This window comes from Bombina bombina, chromosome 6 (assembly GCF_027579735.1).
Source record: "Bombina bombina isolate aBomBom1 chromosome 6, aBomBom1.pri, whole genome shotgun sequence".
Taxonomy (NCBI): Eukaryota; Metazoa; Chordata; class Amphibia; order Anura; family Bombinatoridae; genus Bombina; species Bombina bombina.
This window is the reverse complement of record NC_069504.1, coordinates 127,322,836-127,347,500: the sequence shown is the minus strand read 5'-3', so window position 1 is coordinate 127,347,500 and position 24,665 is coordinate 127,322,836. Positions and strand designations below refer to the sequence as shown.

Here is a 24,665-nt window from a genome sequence, read left to right as displayed (position 1 = left end):
TGCAGTACTGGTCACTACAGTCTTAGAGTCAGATATCTTGCCCTTAGAAGCTACTGAGGTATCGTCTTCATCAGATAATTGAGAGAGACTGACTAACGCAGCTTTAGTGGAGTCAGAACCCTTGCTAACTGAAATATTTTTCGATTTTCCCTTTCGCTTAACAGCAACAGGAAATGCTGATAAAGCAGCAGAAACTGCAGAAGTTATCTGCGCAGCAAAATCTCCTGGTAAATAAAAACCCCCAGGAGGTTGTTGAGAGAAACCGCAGGGTACTGCATGTGAAACTGCTAAAGCTTGTGATGTTTGGGGTGAAAGCTGAATCATGGCATGGACAACAATATCCTGAGAGACAGATGTCTCTGAGAGGTAACTTTTATTTTTAGCCAAAAGTATATTGTTTAAACAAGAGGAGCAATACTGCACAGGAGGAATAAGTGAATAAATGAGTAAATCAGCCTCTAAGCAATATAAACATTTCTCAAAAGACATACTAGAACTTGCTTCAGATTCCATTGTGCTAGTAAATTAGTCCCCACTAACAAAATAATGTCCAACATTTATATGATTTAGACAGAAAAACTAATAATAAACAGGCACTTCTAACCCAGCTTTGCTGAGGACTCACCACTCTGTAGAACCAGCTGATAAAGCTACAGATCTCCATCGTGTGGGATTTTAAGTAGTAAAAAAAACATCGATATTTTAGGCAGCAGGTGATATTCTGCTCGCTAAAAATTTCCCTTCACTGTCGGCTCTCTGGCTAATACCAATCACTGCGGAGAGATAATAACCCAGACAAGCTGAAATATAAGGCACAAACACTCCAGTCAATATCGGTTCTAGTCTGAAAAGCCGTAGAGCGGAAGCGCAAAGGCCGGTCACATGACCGCATTAGAAAAAGAAAACTGCGCCACAGATTTAGAAACAGCGCAAAAAAGCCGATTGGCTCTTATAACTAAGGCATCAATAAAAAACTATAAGTTGCAGTCTCTATATATTTTTTAAAAACTTGGTCCCCAGAGTGGTTAAACAAGTACTAGACCACTACGCTAAAGTAAGAGTGGAAATTGTCACAAAAACGCTCCCTGAACCCCTCATGCCAGCCTCTATAATAAACTCTTTAATAAAAGTTCAAATACCCATAACATGCAGAACTTCCATAATAACCCACAGCCTGATAAATCTCTTCCTGTGATAGGAATATGTTTATAAGACCCCAGAATAAATCCACAGGGGATTTAACCCCTAAAGTGCTGGTTCCTTCAAACCTAGAAGGGAAAGCACTTACCTGTGGATCCTGGGCAGGACAGGGAACGGATTTTTAGGTGTGCCAGACAAAACACCTATGACAGGGACCTGTAGAAAAAGAAAAAACAGAGTAACCAACCCTGGTGTTCTATAATAGGGGTAGCAATAATGTTAGAAGTTAAACAAAGACCACCTCGCCGTCTTCTAACTGCTAAAAGCCACCATTACTCTTACTAAAGAGATTTACATGGACACAGCATAGCCCCAATCCTTGCTTGCAGGGAAAAAGTAACCATTAAAGGATTAAAATTCTTCAGACACATCTTCGCACATCCATCCGATGATAAAGGCAAATAATGAATGGGGATTATGGGTAAGGGAAGTGACACTTAACAGCTCTGCAGGGGTGCTCTTTGCCTCCTCCTGCTGGCCAGGAGTTGAATTCCCACTAGTAATTGGAATGAAATTGTGGACTCTCCACGCCATAGTAAAGAAAAGATAACTAGAGCATCGCTGAATAAAAAATAAATACTTTCACCTTATCAGTGTAAGTTCTCTGTGAGCAGTTACTCTTTAGCGACACTTTATATTGGCATTTGCATGGTGAAAAAAAACAGCCAATCAGAATCATTAGTTCACAATTTGCTTTACTGTGATCTTTTATAATAAACGTCCTTAAACTGAGAAGAGAAATAAACAAACTGTGCTGCATTTAACAGATGCATGCTCCATGGAATGTTTTGAGACTGGCATCCTGATTGGCTTCTTAAAGTCCCTTTACAAAAGGATATGGCTAATGAGTAAATTTTGAGGTAAAATATTTTCCTTTTTTACATACAGATGTTCATGTGATATTTTTTAGTCAGCTTTTTACAGATATGCTGCATCACTTTCAAGGGCTTAATTTATCAAAAGCTTTGTAAGCCTTTCGACCTACTACGGCTGCAGGTTCTCAGAAGAGAACCTGCACGCCATATTTAACAAGCAGCGGTCATTAGACCGCTGCTTTCCTAATCTTTCGCCACCTCTAAATTGGCGAAATTCAATTACTGCGGTCTAGTCCGTCCGCGGTCTGGTCCTGTCAAGTGTTTTCATATGTATCTCATACAAAGTAAAGCTCTTTCGGTCTGAGCCATCCCTATTCTATTGTAGTGAAGTCCTGAGTTTATTGTTATTTAATTAATAAAATGCAACAACAAAGGAAGTGCTCTTTGTATTTATAAAACGGGTAGTAGATAAATATGTAGCATATACACCTGAAATGTATTAACTTTTTTCTTTTTAAGGGGACATAAAGGTAAAAAAAATAAACTGCTATATAATGATGAATGAATTAAATTAACTGCTGGATGATATGGATTCATCAGCAGGTTGCGGGCAGTAACTAGTATTCTTCTTTTCTTCATTTCTTTTAATAACAGTTGCTAAATTCATATTACAGGCCCGCCTGTAACTTTTATAGAACAGTTTCATTTTAAATTTTTATACCATTGAGAAGAGTAATTTTCAACGCTGCATGATTTTTTAAACTGGTAGCTAGTTTAAACTATTTTAATTTTGAAGTGTTAGCATCTGAACAAAAAAACATACGCTTTGATGAGCTGGTGTTGAAAGAACATTAATCACAGTGTGTGTTCTGTGCCTGCACTGATAACTCCCCAGCACTGACATGTAAATTCAGGTTGTAAACCTGCATGTATACATGGTGTCAGGGGCAATTACTATTTAGTAATGTATTTGTTACCTGTTGCATATGGTATACTCACCACAAAGATGTCACCTGTTGTCACGTCCTTATCCACGACAAACCATGCATCTCGCAGGCCTCCTATTCTTGCCCTCTGGCCCAACGTGAATAAAAACCAACCTGCAAAGAAATAAACACCAAATGAAAAATTATAACATTAAAATTTAAAGAGACATTAAAAAAAACATAATTTATGCTTACCTGATAAATTTATTTCTCTTGTGATGTATCAAGTCCACGGATTCCTCCTTACTTGTGGGATATTCTCCTCCCCTACAGGAAGTGGCAAAGAGAGCACCCACATCAGAGCTGTCTATATAGCTCCCCCCTTAGCTCCACCCCCAGTCATTCGACCGAAGGCTAGGAAGAAAAAGGAGAAACTATAGGGTGCAGTGGTGACTGAAAGTTTTAAAATAAAAATATATATGCCTGTCTTAAAAAACAGGGCAGGTCGTGGACTCGATACATCACAAGAGAAATAAATTTATCAGGTAAGCATAAATTATGTTTTCTCTTGTAAGATGTATCGAGTCCACGGATTCATCCTTACTTGTGGGATACCAATACCAAAGCTTTAGGACACGGATGAAGGGAGGGACAAGACAGGGACCTTAAACGGAAGGCACCACTGCTTGTAGAATCTTTCTCCCAAAAATAGCCTCCGAAGAAGCAAAAGTAACGAATTTGTAAAATTTAGAAAAAGTATGAAGCGAAGACCAAGTCGCCGCCTTACAAATCTGTTCAACAGAAGCCTCATTTTTAAAAGCCCATGTGGAAGCCACAGCTCTAGTAGAATGAGCAATAATTCTTTCAGGAGGCTGCTGGCCAGCAGTCTCATAAGCCAAACGGATGATGCTTTTCAGCCAAAAGGAAAGAGAGGTAGCGGTAGCCCTTTGACCTCTCCGTTTACCAGAATAAACAACAAACAAAGCACCACAAACGAACCACATCAAGATTGTGTAACAGACGTTCCTTCTTAGATGAAGGATTAGGACACAAAGAAGGAACCACAACCTCTTGATTGATATTCTTATTAGAAACAACCTTAGGAAGAAACCCAGGTTTGGTACGTAAAACCACCTTATCTGCATGGAAAACAAGGTAAGGTGAATCACATTGTAAAGCAGATAGCTCAGAAACTCCTCAAGCCGAAGAGATAGCTACTAAAAACAAAACTTTCCAAGATAGAAGCTTAATATCTATGGAATGCATAGGTTCAAACGGAACCCCTTGAAGAACTTTAAGAACTAAGTTTAGCTCCTTGGAGGAGCAACAGGTTTAAATACAGGCTTGATTCTGACCAAAGCCTGACTAAATGCTTGAACGTCTGGAACATCTGCCAGACGTTTGTGAAGTAGAATAGACAAAGCAGATATTTGTCCTTTTAGGGAACTAGCAGATAATCCCTTCTCCAAACCTTCTTGGAGAAAAGACAATATTCTAGGAATCCTAATCTTACTCCACGAGTAACCTTTGGATTCACACCAATAAAGATATTTGCGCCAAATCTTATGACAGATCTTCCTGGTGACAGGCTTTCTAGCCTGAATCAGGGTATCAATGACCGACTCAGAGAAACCACGCTTTGATAGAATCAGGCGTTCAATCTCCAAGCAGTCAGACGCAGAGAAATTAGATTTGGATGCGTGAACGGACCTTGGATTAGAAGGTCCCGCCTCATTGGCAGAGTCCACGGTGGAACCGAGGACAAATGCCACTAGGTCTGCATACCAAGTCCTGCATGGCCACGCAGGTGCTATCAGAATTACCGAAGCTCTCTCCTGCTTGATTCTGGCAACCAGACGTGGAAGGAGAGGAAACGGTGGAAATACATAGGCCAGATTGAAGGACCAAGGCACCTGGACCCGTAGCAAGGAAGTTTGGCATTCTGACGAGACACCATCAGATCCAATTCTGGTGTGCCCCATAGCTAAAACAGCTGGGCAAATACCTCCGGATGGAGTTTCCCACTCCCCCGGATGAAAAGTCTGACGACTTAAAAAATATGCCTCCCAGTTCTCTACTCCTGGGATATGAATCGCTGAGAGATGGCAAGAGTGATCCTCTGCCCACCGGATTATTTTGGTTACCTCCATCATCGCTAGAGAACTCCTCATTCCTCCTTGATGATTGATATAAGCTACAGTTGTGATGTTGTCCGACTGAAACCTGATGAATTTAGCCGCAGCAAGCTGAGGCCACGCCTGAAGTGCATTGAATATCGCTCTCAGTTCTAGAATGTTTATCGGAAGGAGAGCTTCCTCCCGAGACCATAAGCCCTGTGCTTTCAGGGAATTCCAGACTGCACCCCAGCCTAGCAGGCTTGCATCTGTCGTTACAATGAGCCACTCTGGCCTGCGGAAACACATTCCCTGAGACAGGTGGTCCTAAGACAACCACCAGAGAAGAGAATCTCTGGTCTCCTGGTCCAGATGCAGTTGAGGAGATAAATCTGCATAATCCCCATTCCACTATTTGAGCATGCATAGCTGCAGTGGTCTGAGGTGTAGGCGGGCAAAAGGAACGATGTCCATTGCCGCTACCATGAGTCCGATTACCTCCATACACTGAGCCACTGATGGCCGAGGAATGGAATGAAGAGCTCAGCAAGTGGTTAAGAGTTTTAACTTTCTGACCTCCGTCAGAAATATTTTCATTTCTACCGAGTCTATCAGAGTCCCTAGGAAGGAAACTCTTGTAAGAGGGAAGAGAGAACTCTTTTTTATGTTCACCTTCCACTCGTGAGATCTCAGAAAAGCCAACACGATGTCTGTGTGACTTTAGTCCCTTCAAAAAACTTTATAATTGCATTATTTACTGAACAAACAAAAACATTTTTTCCTAACAGTGTCACCAGTAACAAATGAGCCCTTCAAGCAAGCTGAAATTCCTATCCAAGTGTCTGAATACAGCTTACCCTTCCCTCATGGGGATATTGCCAGCCTTTTCTAGAATTAACACAGTCTGTCTAGAAAAAATATAGACTGAACATACCTCATATGCAGCTTAGCATGCAAACCGTTCCCCCAACTGAAGTTTTCCTGTACTCTTCAGCAGTGTTCCCTCTAAGGACAGTTTTGTGTGCAGCCCAGCAGTGAAACAGATAACAAGAGAACCATACCTTGCCATCTGCATTGTGTAGTGTTTGCTAATTGCAGGGTATGGTTACCTAATTAACTGTATCACTGCTGGGCCGCACACAAAACTGGCCTTAGAGGGAACACTGCTCTTCAGCCCTTGTGAGAAAAGCAGTGGATCTTAGTTACAAAGTGCTAAGATCATAATCCTCCTTGCAGAAATCTTCATCTCTTTTCTGCCAGAGAGTAAATAGTACACACCGGCACCATTTAAAATAACAAACTTTTGCTTGAGAAATAAAAAACTAACATTTTTGTCACCACACTCGCTCTGCACTTCCTAGTTACTTAGAGTAGGCAAAAAGAATGACTGGGGGTGGAGCTAAGGGGGGGAGCTATATAGACAGCTCTGCTGTGGGTGCTCTCTTTGCCACTTCCTGTAGGGGAGGAGAATATCCCACAAGTAAGGATGAATCCGTGGACTCGATACATCTTACAAGAGAAAACTTAAATTATGCTTACCTGATCATTTTCTTTTCTTCAGATGGAAAGAGTCCACAGCTGCATTCATTACTTTTGGCAAATAAGAACCTGGCCACCAGGAGGAGGCAAAGACACCCCAGCCAAAGGCTTAAATACTCCTCCCACTTCCCTAATCCCCCAGTCATTCTGCCGAGGAAAAAGGAACAGTAGAAGAAATACCAGGGTGAAAAGGTGCCAGAAGAATAAAAAATAAAGACGCCCCACATCTGAAGAAAAGAAAATTATCAGGTAAGCATAATGTAAGTTTTTCTTCATAAATGGAAAGAGTCCACAGCTCCATTCATTACTTTTGGGAAAACAATACCGAAGTTATAGAGGACACTGAATGCAAAAACTTGAGGGTACAATAGGCGGCCCATTCTGAGGGCACCAGGCCTGAAAACCACAACCCAATCAAACCCCGCTTTGTCGGAGCCGGGCAAAATAACTAGAAGGAAAAGGCCCCAATGACACTGACCCGCAGATAGTCCGAAATCCTAACTAGAGACCGCAAGCAGACTCACTGAGCCAACACTCCTCCAGGAGAAACATCGCCCAGCAGTCGGTCCCCACACAATCCTTACTAGTACAGTACCAAAATCCCCAAAAGGGAGAGAACAAGGGTAAGCCAAAAAGATACCCAAAGATATAGCAAAATCCATAAAGGGAAAATTCACAGAGACCCGAATGGATCCCAAAAGAAGGAGAGACGACGCCCAGTCTCCAAGGAGTAATCGGGCATCATCAAGGAGAAGAACATCTCCCAAACATCGTGCAATAGCATCGTAAAAGACAGCTGAAGACCAAGTCCTCAAACAGACAGAACTCAGAGACTGAGCAAAGAGAATAACAAGTAGAAAACTCAGAGAAAAAAACAGTCTAGTAACACGCTGCCATCCGTAGGAAAACACGGAGAAACACTCCGTAAGACATAGATTGCCCAACCTCCAAGACAGAGGACACTCTCCAAGCAATCCAGGCTGCCAAGCCTACTCACAGATCTCAGAGGGGGAGAGGCCCAGAACCTCTAAAAAAGAAGGTCCACTGTCACCCCCAAGACCTGAGGATGAACAACAGATCTCAGATCCTAGACCTAGCCGGACCAGCCCAAGCAACGGCAGGTCTGAAAGCAAGGGAACCGAAAAGAAACCCCAAGATCGGCCCCCAAAAGAGCGTAAGAATGGACACAGCCACTTCAACCTAAAGACAATCGAGTAGATGGTAGAACTGAGGAGATCTAGCAAAGCCACCCGACTAAGTCTCAATGCGGAGCCAGCAGCTCCCCAGATGGATAGGAACAACTCAAAGAGCAGACCAATCCCCGAACCAGATAAACATCTGTTCCAACCTCCCAAACACAGAAAAGGCCCCTAAAAGGGAACCGCACCTCCGTAAGGAGGACAACGAGCGCCCTGAAGAGGAGAGCATCGATAAACACCTGCCCATAAAACAGGCAGACGTAGGAAGAAGCCAGAGGACAGAAGGCCACATCACTGACGAACCCCTTAAAACACCATTGTGCTAGCACACACACCAGGTGCAAAAGTGACAGCTGAGCAACCGCAAACCTTCCATTTGCTAGGCAGGAAAGCCCCCCCATCAGGTCATGTCAGTTGGCTGTCCCAAGGGAACCGAATTGTCTGTTACAAGACAAGCCCAAAGGAGCCACAGCTCTCAGAATATCTGGCTAAGCCCACGTACCCCAGAAACTGGAACCCCCACAGCCAGTCCTAGGATCATAAGGTCCGGTAACATCCCACAGTGGGATCCACAAAGAGAAAACGCAGAGTAATACCCTCGACAACCGGAAGATCAGGACAAGAAGCCTGGGTCCTACAAATGTTTAGATCAAACAAACTTCCGGGAACATAAATCCCTCGTCTGATATAAAAAAACAGACCTCCCAGGGAAAAAATCCAGAATAACCCGGATAACAAGAGCAAGAAGCCCTTGCAAGTCCCAACCCAAAGGGAAGAGACCACCCCTTGCAGGAGCCCAACACTCCAAAGAGCAAGGGCCATAAAAGGACACTAGAGCTAACAGGCGTCCAAGCAACAGTAACATAACTGTGCTGGAAGAGCGGCTAATCCCCCTAAGGGATACAAGGCGCTGCTCATTTTATCCACCTCAAAAGGAGGAAAGGCTGAGTAGACCTAGCCGGGGATCGAACTAGCAACCCTCAGATTGCTACGGTACAGAGTAGCCACAGAGCATTGAACCACGTGAAAAACATAATTTATGCTTACCTGATAAATTCCTTTCTTCTGTAGTGTGATCAGTCCACGGGTCATCATTACTTCTGGGATATTACTCCTCCCCAACAGGAAGTGCAAGAGGATTCACCCAGCAGAGTTGCATATAGCCCCTCCCCTCTACGTCACCCCCAGTCATTCGACCAAGGACCAACGAGAAAGGAGGAACCAAGGGTGTAGTGGTGACTGGAGTATAATTTAAAAATAATTACCTGCCTTAAAAAACAGGGCGGGCCGTGGACTGATCACACTACAGAAGAAAGGAATTTATCAGGTAAGCATAAATTATGTTTTCTTCTGTTAAGTGTGATCAGTCCACGGGTCATCATTACTTCTGGGATACCAATACCAAAGCAAAAGTACACGGATGACGGGAGGGATAGGCAGGCTCTTTTATACAGAAGGAACCACTGCCTGAAGAACCTTTCTCCCAAAAATAGCCTCCGAGGAAGCAAATGTGTCAAATTTGGAAAATTTGGAAAAAGTATGAAGCGAAGACCAAGTTGCAGCCTTGCAAATCTGTTCAACAGAGGCCTCATTCTTAAAGGCCCAAGTGGAAGCCACAGCTCTAGTGGAATGAGCTGTAATTCTTTCAGGAGGTTGCTGTCCAGCAGTCTCATAGGCTAAACGTATCATGCTACGAAGCCAAAAAGAGAGAGAGGTAGCAGAAGCTTTTTGACCTCTCCTCTGACCAGAGTAAACGACAAACAGGGAAGACGTCTGTCGAAATTCTTTAGTTGCCTGTAAGTAAAATTTTAGGGCACGAACTACATCCAGATTGTGCAGAAGACGTTCCTTCTTTGAAGAAGGATTTGGACACAAAGATGGAACAACAATCTCCTGATTGATATTCCTGTTAGTGACTACCTTGGGTAAGAACCCAGGTTTAGTACGCAGAACTACCTTATCCGAATGAAAAATCAAATAAGGAGAATCACAATGTAAGGCTGATAATTCAGAGACTCTTCGAGCCGATGAAATAGCCATTAAAAATAGAACTTTCCAAGATAACAACTTTATATCAATGGAATGGAGGGGTTCAAACGGAACGCCCTGTAAAACGTTAAGAACAAGATTTAAACTCCATGGTGGAGCAACAGTCTTAAACACAGGCTTAATCCTCGCTAAAGCCTGACAAAAAGCCTGAACGTCTGGCACTTCTGACAGACGTTTGTGTAACAGAATAGACAGAGCTGAGATCTGTCCCTTTAATGAACTAGCAGATAAACCCTTTTCTAAACCTTCTTGTAGAAAAGACAATATCCTAGGAATCCTAACCTTACTCCAAGAGTAACCTTTGGATTCACACCAATATAGGTATTTACGCCATATTTTATGGTAAATCTTTCTGGTAACAGGCTTCCTGGCCTGTATTAAGGTGTCAATAACTGACTCAGAAAACCCACGTCTTGATAAAATCAAACGTTCAATTTCCAAGCAGTCAGCTTCAGAGAAGTTAGATTTTGATGTTTGAAAGGACCCTGTATCAGGAGGTCCTGTTTCAGAGGTAGAGACCAAGGTGGACAGGATGACATGTCCACCAGGTCTGCATACCAAGTCCTGCGTGGCCATGCAGGTGCTATCAGAATCACTGATGCTCTCTCCTGTTTGATTCTGGCAATCAATCGAGGAAGCATCGGGAAGGGTGGAAACACATAAGCCATCCTGAAGTCCCAAGGTGCCGTCAGGGCATCTATTAGGACTGCTCCTGGATCCCTGGATCTGGACCCGTACCGAGGAAGCTTGGCGTTCTGTCGAGACGCCATGAGATCTATCTCTGGCTTGCCCCAACGTCGAAGTATTTGGGCAAAGACCTCCGGATGAAGTTCCCATTCCCCCGGATTAAAAGTCTGACGACTTAAGAAATCCGCCTCCCAATTCTCCACTCCCGGGATGTGGATTGCTGACAGGTGGCAAGAGTGAGACTCTGCCCAGTGAATTATCTTTGATACTTCCATCATTGCTAGGGAGCTCCTTGTCCCTCCCTGATGGTTGATGTAAGCTACAGTCGTGATGTTGTCCGACTGAAACCTGATGAACCCCCGAGTTGTCAACTGGGGCCAAGCCAGGAGGGCATTGAGAACTGCTCTCAATTCCAGAATGTTTATTGGCAGGAGACTCTCCTCCTGACTCCATTGTCCCTGAGCCTTCAGAGAATTCCAGACGGCACCCCAACCTAGAAGGCTGGCGTCTGTTGTTACAATTGTCCAGTCTGGTCTGCTGAATGGCATCCCCCTGGACAGATGTGGCCGAGAAAGCCACCATAGAAGAGAATTTCTGGTCTCTTGATCCAGATTCAGAGAAGGGGACAAGTCTGAGTAATCCCCATTCCACTGACTTAGCATGCACAATTGCAGTGGTCTTAGGTGTAAGCGAGCAAATGGCACTATGTCCATTGCTGCTACCATTAGGCCGATTACCTCCATGCATTGAGCCACCGATGGGTGTTGAATGGAATGAAGGGTGCGGCAAGCACTTTGAAGTCTTGTTAACCTGTCTTCTGTCAGGTAAATCTTCATTTCTACAGAATCTATAAGAGTCCCCAGGAAGGGAACTCTTGTAAGTGGAACGAGTGAACTTTTCTTTTCGTTCACCTTCCATCCATGTGACCTTAGAAATGCCAGTACTAACTCTGTATGAGACTTGGCAGTTTGAAAGCTTGAAGCTTGTATCAGAATGTCGTCTAGGTAAGGAGCTACCGAAATTCCCCGCGGTCTTAGTACCGCCAGAAGAGCACCTAGAACCTTTGTGAAGATTCTTGGAGCTGTAGCCAATCCGAATGGAAGAGCCACAAACTGGTAATGCCTGTCTAGAAAGGCAAACCTTAGATACCGGTAATGATCTTTGTGAATCGGTATGTGAAGGTAAGCGTCCTTTAAGTCCACTGTGGTCATGTACTGACCTTCTTGGATCATGGGTAAAATTGTCCGGATAGTCTCCATTTTGAATGATGGAACTCTTAGGAATTTGTTTAGGATCTTTAAATCCAGTATTGGTCTGAAAGTTCCCTCTTTTTTGGGAACCACAAACAGATTTGAGTAAAACCCTTGTCCCTGTTCCGACCGTGGAACTGGATGGATTACTCCCATTAACAATAGTTCTTGTATGCAGCGTAGAAACGCTTCTTTCTTTGTTTGGTTTGTCGACAACCTTGACAGATGAAATCTCTCTCTTGGAGGAGAGTGTTTGAAGTCCAGAAGGTATCCCTGAGATATTATCTCTAGCGCCCAGGGATCCTGGACATCTCTTGCCCAAGCCTGGGCGAAGAGAGAAAGTCTGCCCCCCACTAGATCCGATCCCGGATCGGGGGCCCTCAATTCATGCTGTTTTAGTGGCAGCTGCAGGCTTCCTGGCCTGCTTGCCCTTGTTCCAGGACTGGTTAGGTCTCCAGCCTTGTCTGTAGCGAGCACCAGATCCTTCTTGTTTTGGAGTAGTGGAAGATGATGCTGCTCCTGCTTTGAAATTCCGAAAGGAACGAAAATTAGACTGTCTAGCCTTAGGTTTGGCTTTGTCTTGAGGTAGGGCTTGGCCCTTACCTCCTGTAATGTCAGCGATAATTTCTTTCAAACCAGGCCCAAATAAGGTCTGTCCCTTGAAAGGTATATTAAGTAATTTGGACTTAGAAGTTACATCAGCTGACCAGGATTTTAGCCACAGTGCTCTGCGCGCTTGAATGGCGAATCCGGAATTCTTAGCCGTAAGTTTAATTAAATGTACTACGGCTTCCGAAATGAATGAATTAGATAGCTTAAGTACTCTAAGCCTGTCTGAAATGTCGTCCAGCGTAGCTGAACCAAGATTCTCTTCTAGAGACTCAATCCAGAATGCCGCTGCAGCCATGATCGGCGCAATGCATGCAAGGGGTTGCAATATAAAACCTTGTTGAACAAACATTTTCTTAAGGTAACCCTCTAATTTTTTATCCATTGGATCTGAAAAGGCACAGCTATCCTCTACCGGGATAGTGGTACGTTTAGCTAAAGTAGAAACTGCTCCCTCCACCTTAGGGACCGTTTGCCATAAATCCCGTGTGGTGGTGTCTATTGGAAACATCTTTCTAAATATTGGAGGGGGTGAGAACGGCACACCGGGTCTATCCCACTCCTTAGTAATAATTTCAGTTAGTCTTTTAGGTATAGGAAAAACATCAGTACTTGTTGGTACAGCAAAATATTTATCCAACCTACACATTTTCTCGGGTATTGCAACTGTGTTACAATCATTCAGGGCCGCTAACACCTCCCCTAGTAAAACACGGAGGTTTTCCAGCTTAAATTTAAAATTTGAAATATCTGAATCCAATCTGTTTGGATCAGAACCGTCAGCCGCAGAATGAAGCTCTCCGTCCTCATGTTCTGCAAGTTGTGACGCAGTATCTGACATGGCCCTAACATTATCAGCGCACTCTGTTCTCACTCCAGAGTGATCACGCTTGCCCCTTAGTTCTGGTAATTTAGCCAAAACCTCAGTCATAACAGTAGCCATATCTTGTAATGTTATTTGTAATGGCCGCCCAGATGTACTTGGCGTCGCCATATCGCGCACGTCCCGAGCGGGAGATGCAGGTACTGTCACGTGAGGCGAGTTAGTCGGCATAACTCTCCCCTCGTTGTTTGGTGAAATTTGTTCAATTTGTACAGATTGACTTTTATTTAATGTAGCATCAATACAGTTAGTACATAAATTTCTATTGGGCTCCACCTTGGCTTTAGTACAAATAGTACAGGTCTCATCTTCTGAATCAGACATGTTTAACAAACTAGCAAATAAACTTGCAATTTGGAAATACTATACAAGTAAAATACAATGAAAAAAACGAACTGTGCTTGAAAAGCACTGAATATATATAACAGATGAAATCAATCAGCTTTGTAAAACAAAATGCAACTTAGTAAAGGCTTGTACCCAGTAGCAAGAAATAACTAACCCTGAGGCATAAAAAAGTTAAAGAATAAACGTTTTTTTATCACAGTCAACTACAATCTTACAGCTCTGTTAGATTACTTCCCTCAAATTAGCTTTGAAGATCCCTGGGTTCTGTAGAGATAAACCGGAACATGCAGGAAAAAACAATGAGCTTTTGACTGAAATTTTTGATGCGTAGCAAAAGCGCCAAAAAAGGTCCCACCCCCTCACACACAACAGTGAGAGAGATTAAAAACTGTCATAATTAGATCCAGCAACTGCCAAGTGGAAAAATAGTGCCCAAACATTTTATTCACCCAGTACCTCAGAAAATGAAAACGATTTTACATTCCAGCAAAAACGTTTAACATAATTAAGAATTATTAAAAAGCCTGTTGTATTTCTATTAGGCTAAAATCTTATATACACAGTGTAATTCCAGTGAAGTACCATTCCCCAGAATACTAAAATGTAAATTATACATACATGATATAATGTCGGTATGGCAGGATTTTCTCAGCAATTCCATTGTTAGAAAATAAAAACTGCTACATACCTTTTTGCAGAATAAACTGCCCGCTGTCCCCTGATCTGAAGTTTACCTCTCCTCAGATGGCCGAGAAACAGCAATATGATCTTAACAACTCCGGCTAAAATCATAGTAAAAACTCTGGTAGATTCTTCTTCAAACTCTACCAGAGAAGGAATAACACACTCCGGTGCTATTAAAAAAATAACAAACTTTTGATTGAAGAAATAAACTAAATAAAATCACCATAGTCCTCTCACACATCCTATCTAGTCGTTGGGTGCAAGAGAATGACTGGGGGTGACGTAGAGGGGAGGGGCTATATGCAACTCTGCTGGGTGAATCCTCTTGCACTTCCTGTTGGGGAGGAGTAATATCCCAGAAGTAATGATGACCCGTGGACTGATCACACTTAACAGAAGAAAAGGAATACTCTAGGTTCCGAGGGTATCGGAAGCAACAGAGAGTGACGCAGAAAAATTCACTGACCCAGTCACCAGAGTGACGGCTATTTAGGACTGAAACAATCCCAAGAGCTGCACGGACCCGCAAGTCCTCCTGAGAATGCTTAGCTGAAACTTGTAAAACATATAACAAGAAAACTAATAGCACTCGGCACCCCCACCTGACCAGCAAGGCATAACATGGGACTAATGTGTCTCGAACAACTTCCATAGAAGCAAAGCAGCGAGTATCGATCCCAGATATTTTTAAGTTCCCGCAGGAAACATAGTATGAAAAATAAAATAAAATTCATCCTAACCGGATTTAATAAAATAACAGGCAACCCGAGGGTTAACGCCCAAGAAGAACAGAAGGTCGGCAGGACCAGCCTAACGGAAACCTGTTCTTCCAACAAAACTGGGAAAGATCTCTATAACTAGACTTAAAGGAGATTACTTCATCCCCCATGTCTAACGAGGTGCGCCATTCGAAGGAGGAGACTGATGAGTCCCATAAAGAGAGCAAAAAAGGAGCACCGAGCAAGTTAAGGGATAAAAAATGAACTTTTATTTAAATTTCGTAAAAAACGAGAGGGTTGCGCACAACCCAGGGTAAAACACTAGAGTGGGTTAAGGGATAAATGATACATAGGCTGACATGTTTCGGCGTTTAGCCGTACTCCAAGCCTCGTCATTTTTTGCTCTCTTTATACACATTTTTGCCATAGTGAGCATGAGTGAGGTACGGGGACCCTGCAGGGGAACGGTTATCCTGTCCGTAACCATAGGAGGATCCTATTAGGGTCAGAAGTTTAGGAGGAGGCGGAACAAGGAGAAATGGATCACTGTCACGGAGCGACAAATAATCTAACACAGGGAAAAGTGTGGATTGTTTTTTTGGATTTTATGGACTGTGAGCATTGTGTGCAGTGCAGTATACTTATTTTCACTTTCAATACACTTTAAATAAGGACGGTATCAAGAGGTTTCAAAAGTTTCTTTAATAAGAACTGCATGCACACTATTGATTGATTGTTATGTCAATTTCAAACATTTTAAACGATTTAAACGTATGATAAGTGTGAGAACTTTCTTTCCCATTTTCCCCTGATGAGTCCCATACCCAAGAAGGATAGGGTCCCCAAGCAGCTCAAAAACGTGTCGGAGTAAAACACTAAGGCGAGCCCGCCTGTAACGAAAGGCACAACACTCAGGAACAGTTACAACCACAGGGAACTGTACATGCCCTCCAGAGGCCGAAAGACCTGGGGCAATCGGGCACGAGCACAATCGCGAATAAACATCTGGACTTTGCAGATGCGCGCCAAAAGTATGTAAAATCGAAAACATGCCACAACCTCCGGCTATTCCCCCTAAGGGACACAAGGTGTTGCTCATTTTATCCACCTCAAAAGGAGGAAAGGCTGAGTAGACCTAGCCGGGGATCAAACTAGCAACCCTCAGATTGCTACGGTACAGAGTAGCCACAGAGCATTAGTATGCTAAGCTAGTTGTCCAACTAGCCACTAGCTCCAGACACAAGGGGAACAGTGAGGACAAGTCACCCGAAACGAGCAACATCAAACATCCACATCACCTCAGATACGAAGTCAGAGGACAAAAAAACATGGATCTTGATGCCACCTGGATGGCAATACCCAAAAAAGTGGAAAAACCAATAGGACCTCCTCTATCCCAAGAAAGAAATGCAGCGCATTCCCAACACCAGGAAAAGGACCCCTAACCGGAGCCCAACAAAAGGCCTCACCTTTTAATGTTCCGAAAAAGGGAATGCAAGTCTCCCAAGGAAGACGACCCATCCACAAGGAGAAACGGATAAAATCCAAGAGGTCTCAATGAGGAAGAACCACTAAAGGAACAAGTCCAAAAAGACAATTTCCTAAAGCAACATCCCCCCGACCAGCGGAAAAAACAGAATTTATGTTTACCTGATAAATTTCTTTCTCCTACGGTGTGTCCGGTCCACGGCTTCATCCTTACTTGTGGGATATTCTCTTCCCCTACAGGAAATGGCAAAGAGAGCACACAGCAAGAGCTGTCCATATAGTCCCCCCTCTGGCTCCGCCCCCCAGTCATTCGACCGACGGTTAGGAGAAAAAGGAGAAACTATAGGGTGCCGTGGTGACTGTAGTGTATGGAATAAAAAAATTTCAAACCTGACTAAAAGCCAGGGCGGGCCGTGGACTGGACACACCGTAGGAGAAAGAAATTTATCAGGTAAACATAAATTCTGTTTTCTCCTACATTGGTGTGTCCAGTCCACGGCTTCATCCTTACTTGTGGGAACCAATACCAAAGCTTTAGGACACGGATGAAGGGAGGGAGCAAGTCAGGTTACCTAAACGGAAGGCACCACGGATTGCAAAACCTTTCTCCCAAAAACAGCCTCCGAAGAAGCATAAGTATCAAATTTGTAAAATTTGGCAAAGGTATGCAGAGAAGACCAAGTCGCTGCCTTACAGATCTGATCAACAGAAGCCTCGTTCTTGAAGGCCCATGTGGAAGCCACAGCTCTAGTAGAGTGAGCTGTAATTCGTTCAGGAGGCTGCCGTCCGGCAGTCTCATAAGCCAATCGGATGATGCTTTTCAGCCAAAAAGAAAGAGAGGTAGCAGTAGCTTTCTGCCCTCTCCTCTTACCAGAATAAATGACAAACAAAGATGATGTTTGTCTGAAATCCTTTGTTGCTTCTAAATAGAATTTTAAAGCACGGACCACATCTAGGTTGTGTAACAAACGTTCCTTCTTTGAAACTGGATTCGGACATAGGGAAGGAACAACTATTTCCTGGTTAATATTCCTGTTGGAAACTACTTTTGGAAGAAAACCAGGTTTGGTACGTAAAACTACCTTATCTGCATGAAATACCAGATAGGGAGAAGTACACTGCAAAGCAGATAATTCAGAAACTCTTCTAGCAGAAGAAATAGCAACTAAAAACAGAACTTTCCAAGATAGTAACTTAATATCTATGGAATGCAAAGGTTCAAACGGAACCCCTTGAAGAACTGAAAGAACTAAGTTTAGACTCCATGGAGGAGTCATAGGTCTGTAAACAGGCTTGATTCTGACTAACGCCTGTACAAACGCTTGTACATCTGGCACTGCTGCCAGACGTTTGTGCAACAAGACAGACAGCGCAGATATCTGTCCCTTTAGAGAACTAGCTGACAGAACTTTCTCCAAACCCTCTTGGAGAAAGGAAAGAATCCTAGGGATTTTGATTTTACTCCAAGAAAAACCCTTGGATTCGCACCAACGGATATATTTGTGCCATATCTTATGATAAATCTTCCTAGTCACAGGCTTTCTGTCTTGAACCAGAGTATCTATAACTGAATCTGAAAACCCACGCTTAGATAGAATCAAGCGTTCAGTTTCCAAGCAGTCAGTTGCAGAGAGACTAGATTTGGATGTTCGAATGGACCTTGTACTAGAAGATCCTGTCTCAAAGGTAGCTTCCATGGTGGAGCCGATGACATATTCACCAGGTCTGCATACCAAGTCCTGCGTGGCCACGCAGGAGCTATTAGGATCACCGAGTCCTTCTCCTGTTTGATCCTGGCTACCACCCTGGGAAGGAGAGGGAACGGTGGAAACACATAAGCTAGATTGAACGACCAAGGCGCCACTAATGCATCCACCAGTGTCGCCCTGGGATCCCTTGATCTGGACCCGTATCGAGGAACTTTGAAGTTCTGACGAGACGCCATCAGATCCATATCTGGAGTGCCCCATAGTTGAGTTAACTGGGCAAAGACCTCCGGGTGGAGTTCCCACTCCCCCGGATGGAAAGTCTGACGACTCAAAAAATCCGCCTCCCAGTTGTCTACCCCTGGGATGTGGATTGCAGATAGGTGGCAGGAGTGATCCTCCGCCCATTTGATGATCTTGGATCTGTCATCGCCAAGGAACTCTTTGTTCCCCCCTGATGATTGATGTACGCTACAGTCGTCATGTTGTCCGACTGAAATCTTATGAATCTGGCCTTCACTAGGTAAGGCCAGGCCAGGAGCGCATTGAATATCGCTCTCAGTTCCAAAATGTTTATTGGGAGAAGGGACTCTTCCCGAGACCATAGACCCTGAGCTTTCAGGGAGTCCCAGACCGCGCCCCAGCCTAAGAGACTGGCGTCGGTCGTGACGATGACCCACTCTGGTCTGCGGAAACTCATCCCCTGAGACAGGTGATCCTGAGTCAACCACCAGCGGAGTGAGTCTCTGGTTACCTGGTCTACTTGAATCTGGGAAGACAAGTCTGCATAATCCCCATTCCACTGTTTGAGCATGCACAGTTGCATTGGTCTTAGATGAATTTGAGCAAAAGGAACCACGTCCATTGCTGCAACCATTAGTCCTATTACCTCCATGCACTGAGCTATGGAAGGCTGAGGAATAGATTGAAGAACTTGACAAGCGTTTAGAAGTTTTAATTTTCTGACCTCTGTCAGAAAAATCTTCATTTCTACAGAATCTATTATTGTTCCCAGAAAGGGAACCCTTGTAGACGGAGACAAGGAACTCTTTTCTACGTTCACCTTCCACCCGTGAGACCTGAGAAAAGCTAATACGTCTGTATGAGCCCTTGATCTGAAAAGGGACGACGCTTGGATTAGGATGTCGTCTAAGTAAGGTGCCACCGCAATGCCCCTCGGTCTTAGAACCGCTAGTAGGGACCCTAGCCCCTTTGTGAAAATTCTGGGAGCAGTGGCTAAACCGAACGGAAGAGCCACGAACTGGTAATGTTTGTCCAGAAAGGCGAACCTTAGGAACTGATGATGATCTTTGTGGATAGGAATATGTAGGTACGCATCCTTTAAGTCCACGGTAGTCATGTATTGACCCTCCTGGATTGTTGGTAAAATCGTTCGAATGGTTTCCATTTTGAATGATGGAACTCTGAGGAATTTGTTTAGAATTTTTAAATCCAGAATTGGCCTGAAAGTTCCCTCTTTTTTGGGAACTACGAACAGGTTTGAGTAAAACCCCAGACCTTGTTCCGCTGTTGGAACTGGGTGTATCACTCCCATCTTTAATAGGTCTCCTACGCAATGTAAGAATGCCTGTCTCTTTATCTGGTCTGAAGATAAGCGAGACATGTGGAACCTTCCCCTTGGAGGAAGTTCCTTGAACTCTAGAAGATACCCCTGAGAGACTATTTCTAGTGCCCAGGGATCCTGAACATCTCTTGCCCAAGCCTGAGCAAAGAGAGAAAGTCTGCCCCCTACTAGATCCGGTCCCGGATCGGGGGCTACCCCTTCATGCTGTCATGGTAGCAGCAGCAGGCTTCTTGGCCTGTTTACCCTTGTTCCAGCCTTGCATTGGTTTCCATGCTGGTTTAGGCTGGGAAGCGTTACCCTCTTGTCTAGAGGCTGCAGAGTTAGGAGACGGTCCGTTCCTGAAATTGCGAAAGGAACGAAAATTAGATTTGTTCTTAGCCTTGAAAGGCCTATCCTGTGGGAAGGCATGGCCCTTTCCCCCAGTGATGTCTGAAATAATCTCCTTCAATTCTGGCCCAAAAGGGTCTTACCCTTGAAAGGAATATTAAGCAGTTTTGTCTTGGACGACACATCCGCCGACCAAGATTTTAGCCAAAGCGCTCTGCACGCCACTATAGCAAAACCTGAATTTTTCGCCGCTAATTTAGCCAATTGAAAAGCGGCATCTAAAATAAAGGAATTAGCCAACTTTAGTGCGTGAATTCTGTCCATGACTTCCTCATATGGAGTCTCCTTATGGAGCGAATTTTCTAGTTCCTCGAACCAAAAAGACGCCGCCGTGGTGACAGGAATAATGCACGAAATTGGTTGGAGAAGGAAACCTTGCTGAACAAATATCTTTTTAAGCAATCCTTCCAATTTTTTATCCATAGGATCTTTGAAAGCACAACTGTCCTCAATGGGAATAGTTGTGCGCTTGGCCAACTGCCCCCTCAACCTTAGGGACTGTTTGCCATGCGTCCCTTCTGGGGTCGACAATGGGGAACATTTTCTTAAATATAGGAGGTGGGACAAAAGGTATACCTTGCTTCTCCCACTCCTTGGTCACTATGTCCGCCACCCTCTTGGGTATCGGAAAGGCATCAGCGTGCACAGGGACCTCTAGGAATTTGTCCATTTTGCACAATTTCTCTGGAATCACCAAAGAGTCACAATCATCAAGAGTAGTTAGCACCTCCTTAAGCAGGGCGCGGAGATGTTCTAATTTAAATTTAAATGCAACAATATCAGGTTCTGCCTGCTGAGAAACTTTTCCTGAATCAGAAATTTCTCCCTCAGACAGACCCTCCCTCACTGCCAATTCAGACTGGTGTGAGGGTATAACAGATAAATTATCGTCAGCGCCCACTAGCTCATCCTCTGTATTTAAAACTGAGCAATCACGCTTTCTGGGAAATGCTGGCAGTTTGGATAAAAGATTTGCTATAGAATTATCCATTACTGCAGTTAATTGCTGCATAGTAACAAGCATTGGCGCGCTAGATGTACTAGGTATCGCCTGCGCGGGCAAAACTGGTGTTGACACAGAAGGAGAGGATGATGAACTATCCCCACTACCTTCATTTGAAGAATCATCTTGGGCAACCTTATTAAATGTGACAGTACTGTCCTTACTTTGTTTGGACGTCATGGCACAATTTGAACATACATTTAAAGGGGGAACCACCTTGGCCTCCATACACACAGAACATATGCTATCTAAAGGTATAGACATGTTAGACAGACTTTGGCAGGCTATTAATGCAATAAAACCGTTTTTAAACAAAACCGTTACTGTCTCTTTAAATAATCAAAAGAGCACACTTTATTTCTGAATGTTTGAAAAACTATGAAGGAAATATCCGATCTTTACAAAATTTGCACCCTAGTGTCTTAATGCTTTGAAAATATTCATTCAAGTCTCTAACCCCTTAAATGAGCAAACCGGAGCTAATTGTTCAATTTACCAGATTAAACCCACTACAGTCCCTGCCACAGCCTTTGCTGCAGCTTTTACCTTCCTTGGGGGTTATTCACCACAGAAATAAGCCTTCTTGAAATCGTTTTTATGGCCACAGGACCCTCTCACATGAAGCTGCATGCACTGCTTCCAAAAGTAACTGCGCAACTGAGGCGCGAAAATGAGGCCTCCTCCCTCTGCATACCAGAGTGAAGGGGCCTTCCTGACTAGATTAGGTGTCTAAACAACTGCCAGGCGTAATAAAAACGTTCCCAAAGGTGTTTCAAAGTCACAAAATACTCCAAAAGTCATATAAATAATATATAAATCAATCGATTTAGCCCACAATAGTGTCAACCAGTATAGAGCCCATTTATAAGCCTTCATTCTGTTATGAGTCTAAGAAAATGGCTTACCGATCCCATAAGGGAAAATGACAGTCTTCTAGCATTACTATGTCTTGTTAGAAAAGAGACTAGTCATACCTGGAGCAGAAAAGTCTGCAAACTGTTCCCCCCAACTGAAGTTCTCTGGTTTCAACAGTCCTGCGTGGGAACAGCAATAGATTTTAGTTACTGTTGCTAAAATCATACTCCTCTTTTAACAGAACTCTTCACCACCTTCTGTTGTAGAGTAAATAGTACAAACCGGCACTATTTTAAAATAACAAACTCTTGATAGAAGAAATAAAACTACAACTAACACCACATACTCTTTACCATCCCCGTGGAGATGCTACTTGTTTAGAGCAGGCAAAGAGAATGACTGGGGGGCGGAGCCAGAGGGGGGACTATATGGACAGCTCTTGCTGTGTGCTCTCTTTGCCATTTCCTGTAGGGGAAGAGAATATCCCACAAGTAAGGATGAAGCCGTGGACCGGACACACCAATGTAGGAGAAAGAGACGCTAAACCCTCTAATCTTCCCACCACGTGAAAAGGAATACTCTAGGTTCCGAGGGTATTGGAAGCAAGAGAGAGTGATGCAGCAAAATTCACTGACCCAGTCACCAGAGTGACGGCTATTTAGGACTGTAACAATCCCAAGAGCTGCACGGACCCGCAAGTCCTCCTGAGAATGCTTAGCTGAAACTTGTAAAACAAATAACAAGAAAACTAATAGCACTCGGCACCCCCACCTGACCAGCAAGGCATAATAGGCGCCACGTGTCTGACTAAGCCGCGAGACAGAAGATCTGAACCCAATCAGGTCCAGCCTGCAACCAGGGTCATGACTGCCAAGCTAGCTAAATCCTCAGAAAAGAAGAAAACAGACAAACATGGGACTAACGTGTCCCGAACAACTTCCATAGAAGCAAAGCAGCGAGTGAGTATCGATCCCAGATATTTTTAAGTTCGCAGGAAACATAGTATCAAAAATAAAATAAAATTCATCCTAACTGGATTTAATAAAATAACAGGCAACCCGAGGGTTAACGCCCAAGAAGAACAGAAGGTCGGCAGGACCAGCCTAACGGTAACCCTGTTCTTCCAATAAAACTGGGAAAGATCTCGATAACAAGACTTAAAGGAGATTACTTCATCCCCATGTCTAACGAGGTGTGCCATTCGAAGGAGGAGACTGATGAGTCCCATAAAGAGATCAAAAAAGGAGCACCAAGCAAGTTAAGGGATAAAAAATGAACTTTTATTTAAATTTTGTAAAAAACGAGAGGGTTGCGCACAACCCAGGGTAAAACACTAGAGTAGGTTAAGGGATAAATGATACATAGGCTGACATGTTTTGGCGTTTAGGCGTACTCCAAGCCTCGTCATTTTTTGCTCTCTTTATACACATTTTTGCCATAGTGAGCATGAGTGAGGTACGGGGACCCTGCAGGGGAATGGTTATCCTGTCCGTAACCATAGGAGGATCCTATTAGGGTCAGAAGTTCAGGAGGAGGCAGAACAAGGAGAAATGGATCACTGTCACGGAGCGACTAGAAGTGAAAGCCGCATTGGATAAATGAAATACCCCCACCGCCCTACAGCCGCCTGGAAACCGGACCTGTGAGTAAAACACATTTGTTGTTGATATATTCACAATACGTATTATTGTTGTTGGTACCGCAGGGAACTGTACATGCCCTCCAGAGGCCGAAAGACCTGGGGGCAATCGGGCATGAGCACAATCGCGAATAAACATCTGGACTTTGCAGACGCGCAAGTGCCAAAAGTATGTAAAAGCAAAAACGTGCCACAACCTCCGGGGGAACAATCCACCCTCCGAGGAGGGAAACACATAACTTGGGTTACCCGCATGTGTAGTAGCAGAAGGCGGTAGGGATCTTTCCTCCCGGAGGACATGGCCCCCCGAGGCAGATGGCTCAGCAGTCTCTGAATCCCGAGCACGAGGAACAAGGCGCTCTAGGACGGCCTAAAGAACATAACTGACTGACCTGAGTCAATAGGGCCAATTTGCATTATTAACAGGACGAAGAATCTGAATCAGAAAGTTGACCAATCTCAACAGCAGCATCCTCCATAACTGGATCAGGGATACCCAAAAATAGACTATATATAAAACAATTTGAACGGCACCTGACACCCACAATGGCTGTGTCACTCACCACCTCCTATGTACCAGACACTAGCGGACTAAAATTTTCCGTTGACACACAGTCAGGAATGCGGAATTGGGAGACCAGAACGTAAACACGCCTTGTCACAAGGTTAACCGTACAGTCCAAAAAAGTGCGCCCGACCATAAGGTTGCATCACTTCCACAGGCCATTATGTTCTAAGCCACAAGCCCAGTAAACACTACAGATAAGCAGATTGAATCACATAACAAACATGATTAACCCCCCCCTGTTCAATAGTCCCCCTCAGGAGATATTAACCCTTGATTCCAAGACACTTAATGGAGTCTCACTGAGACCCTGTATTTTTCATGTGAGTTTGCAGGAACAAATGAGTTACAGTACATTCATGAAGAAGTAAAATGAAACAATCTTACCGGAATCTACGCCGTGGAACAGGAACAC

General features: G+C 43.9%; 1 protein-coding gene across 5 annotated transcripts in view; it reads right to left on the bottom strand.

Annotated features, from left to right (window-relative positions):
- TRMU (tRNA mitochondrial 2-thiouridylase) overlaps positions 1-24,665 on the bottom strand; it is a 125,256-nt gene that overhangs the window by 58,822 nt on the left and 41,769 nt on the right. For all 5 annotated transcript variants that reach the window (XM_053716610.1, XM_053716606.1, XM_053716608.1 and 2 more), the window contains exon 8: positions 3,015-3,115. In XM_053716610.1, the coding sequence (XP_053572585.1) occupies positions 3,015-3,115 (101 nt within the window). The remainder of the gene's footprint in view (positions 1-3,014; positions 3,116-24,665) is intronic.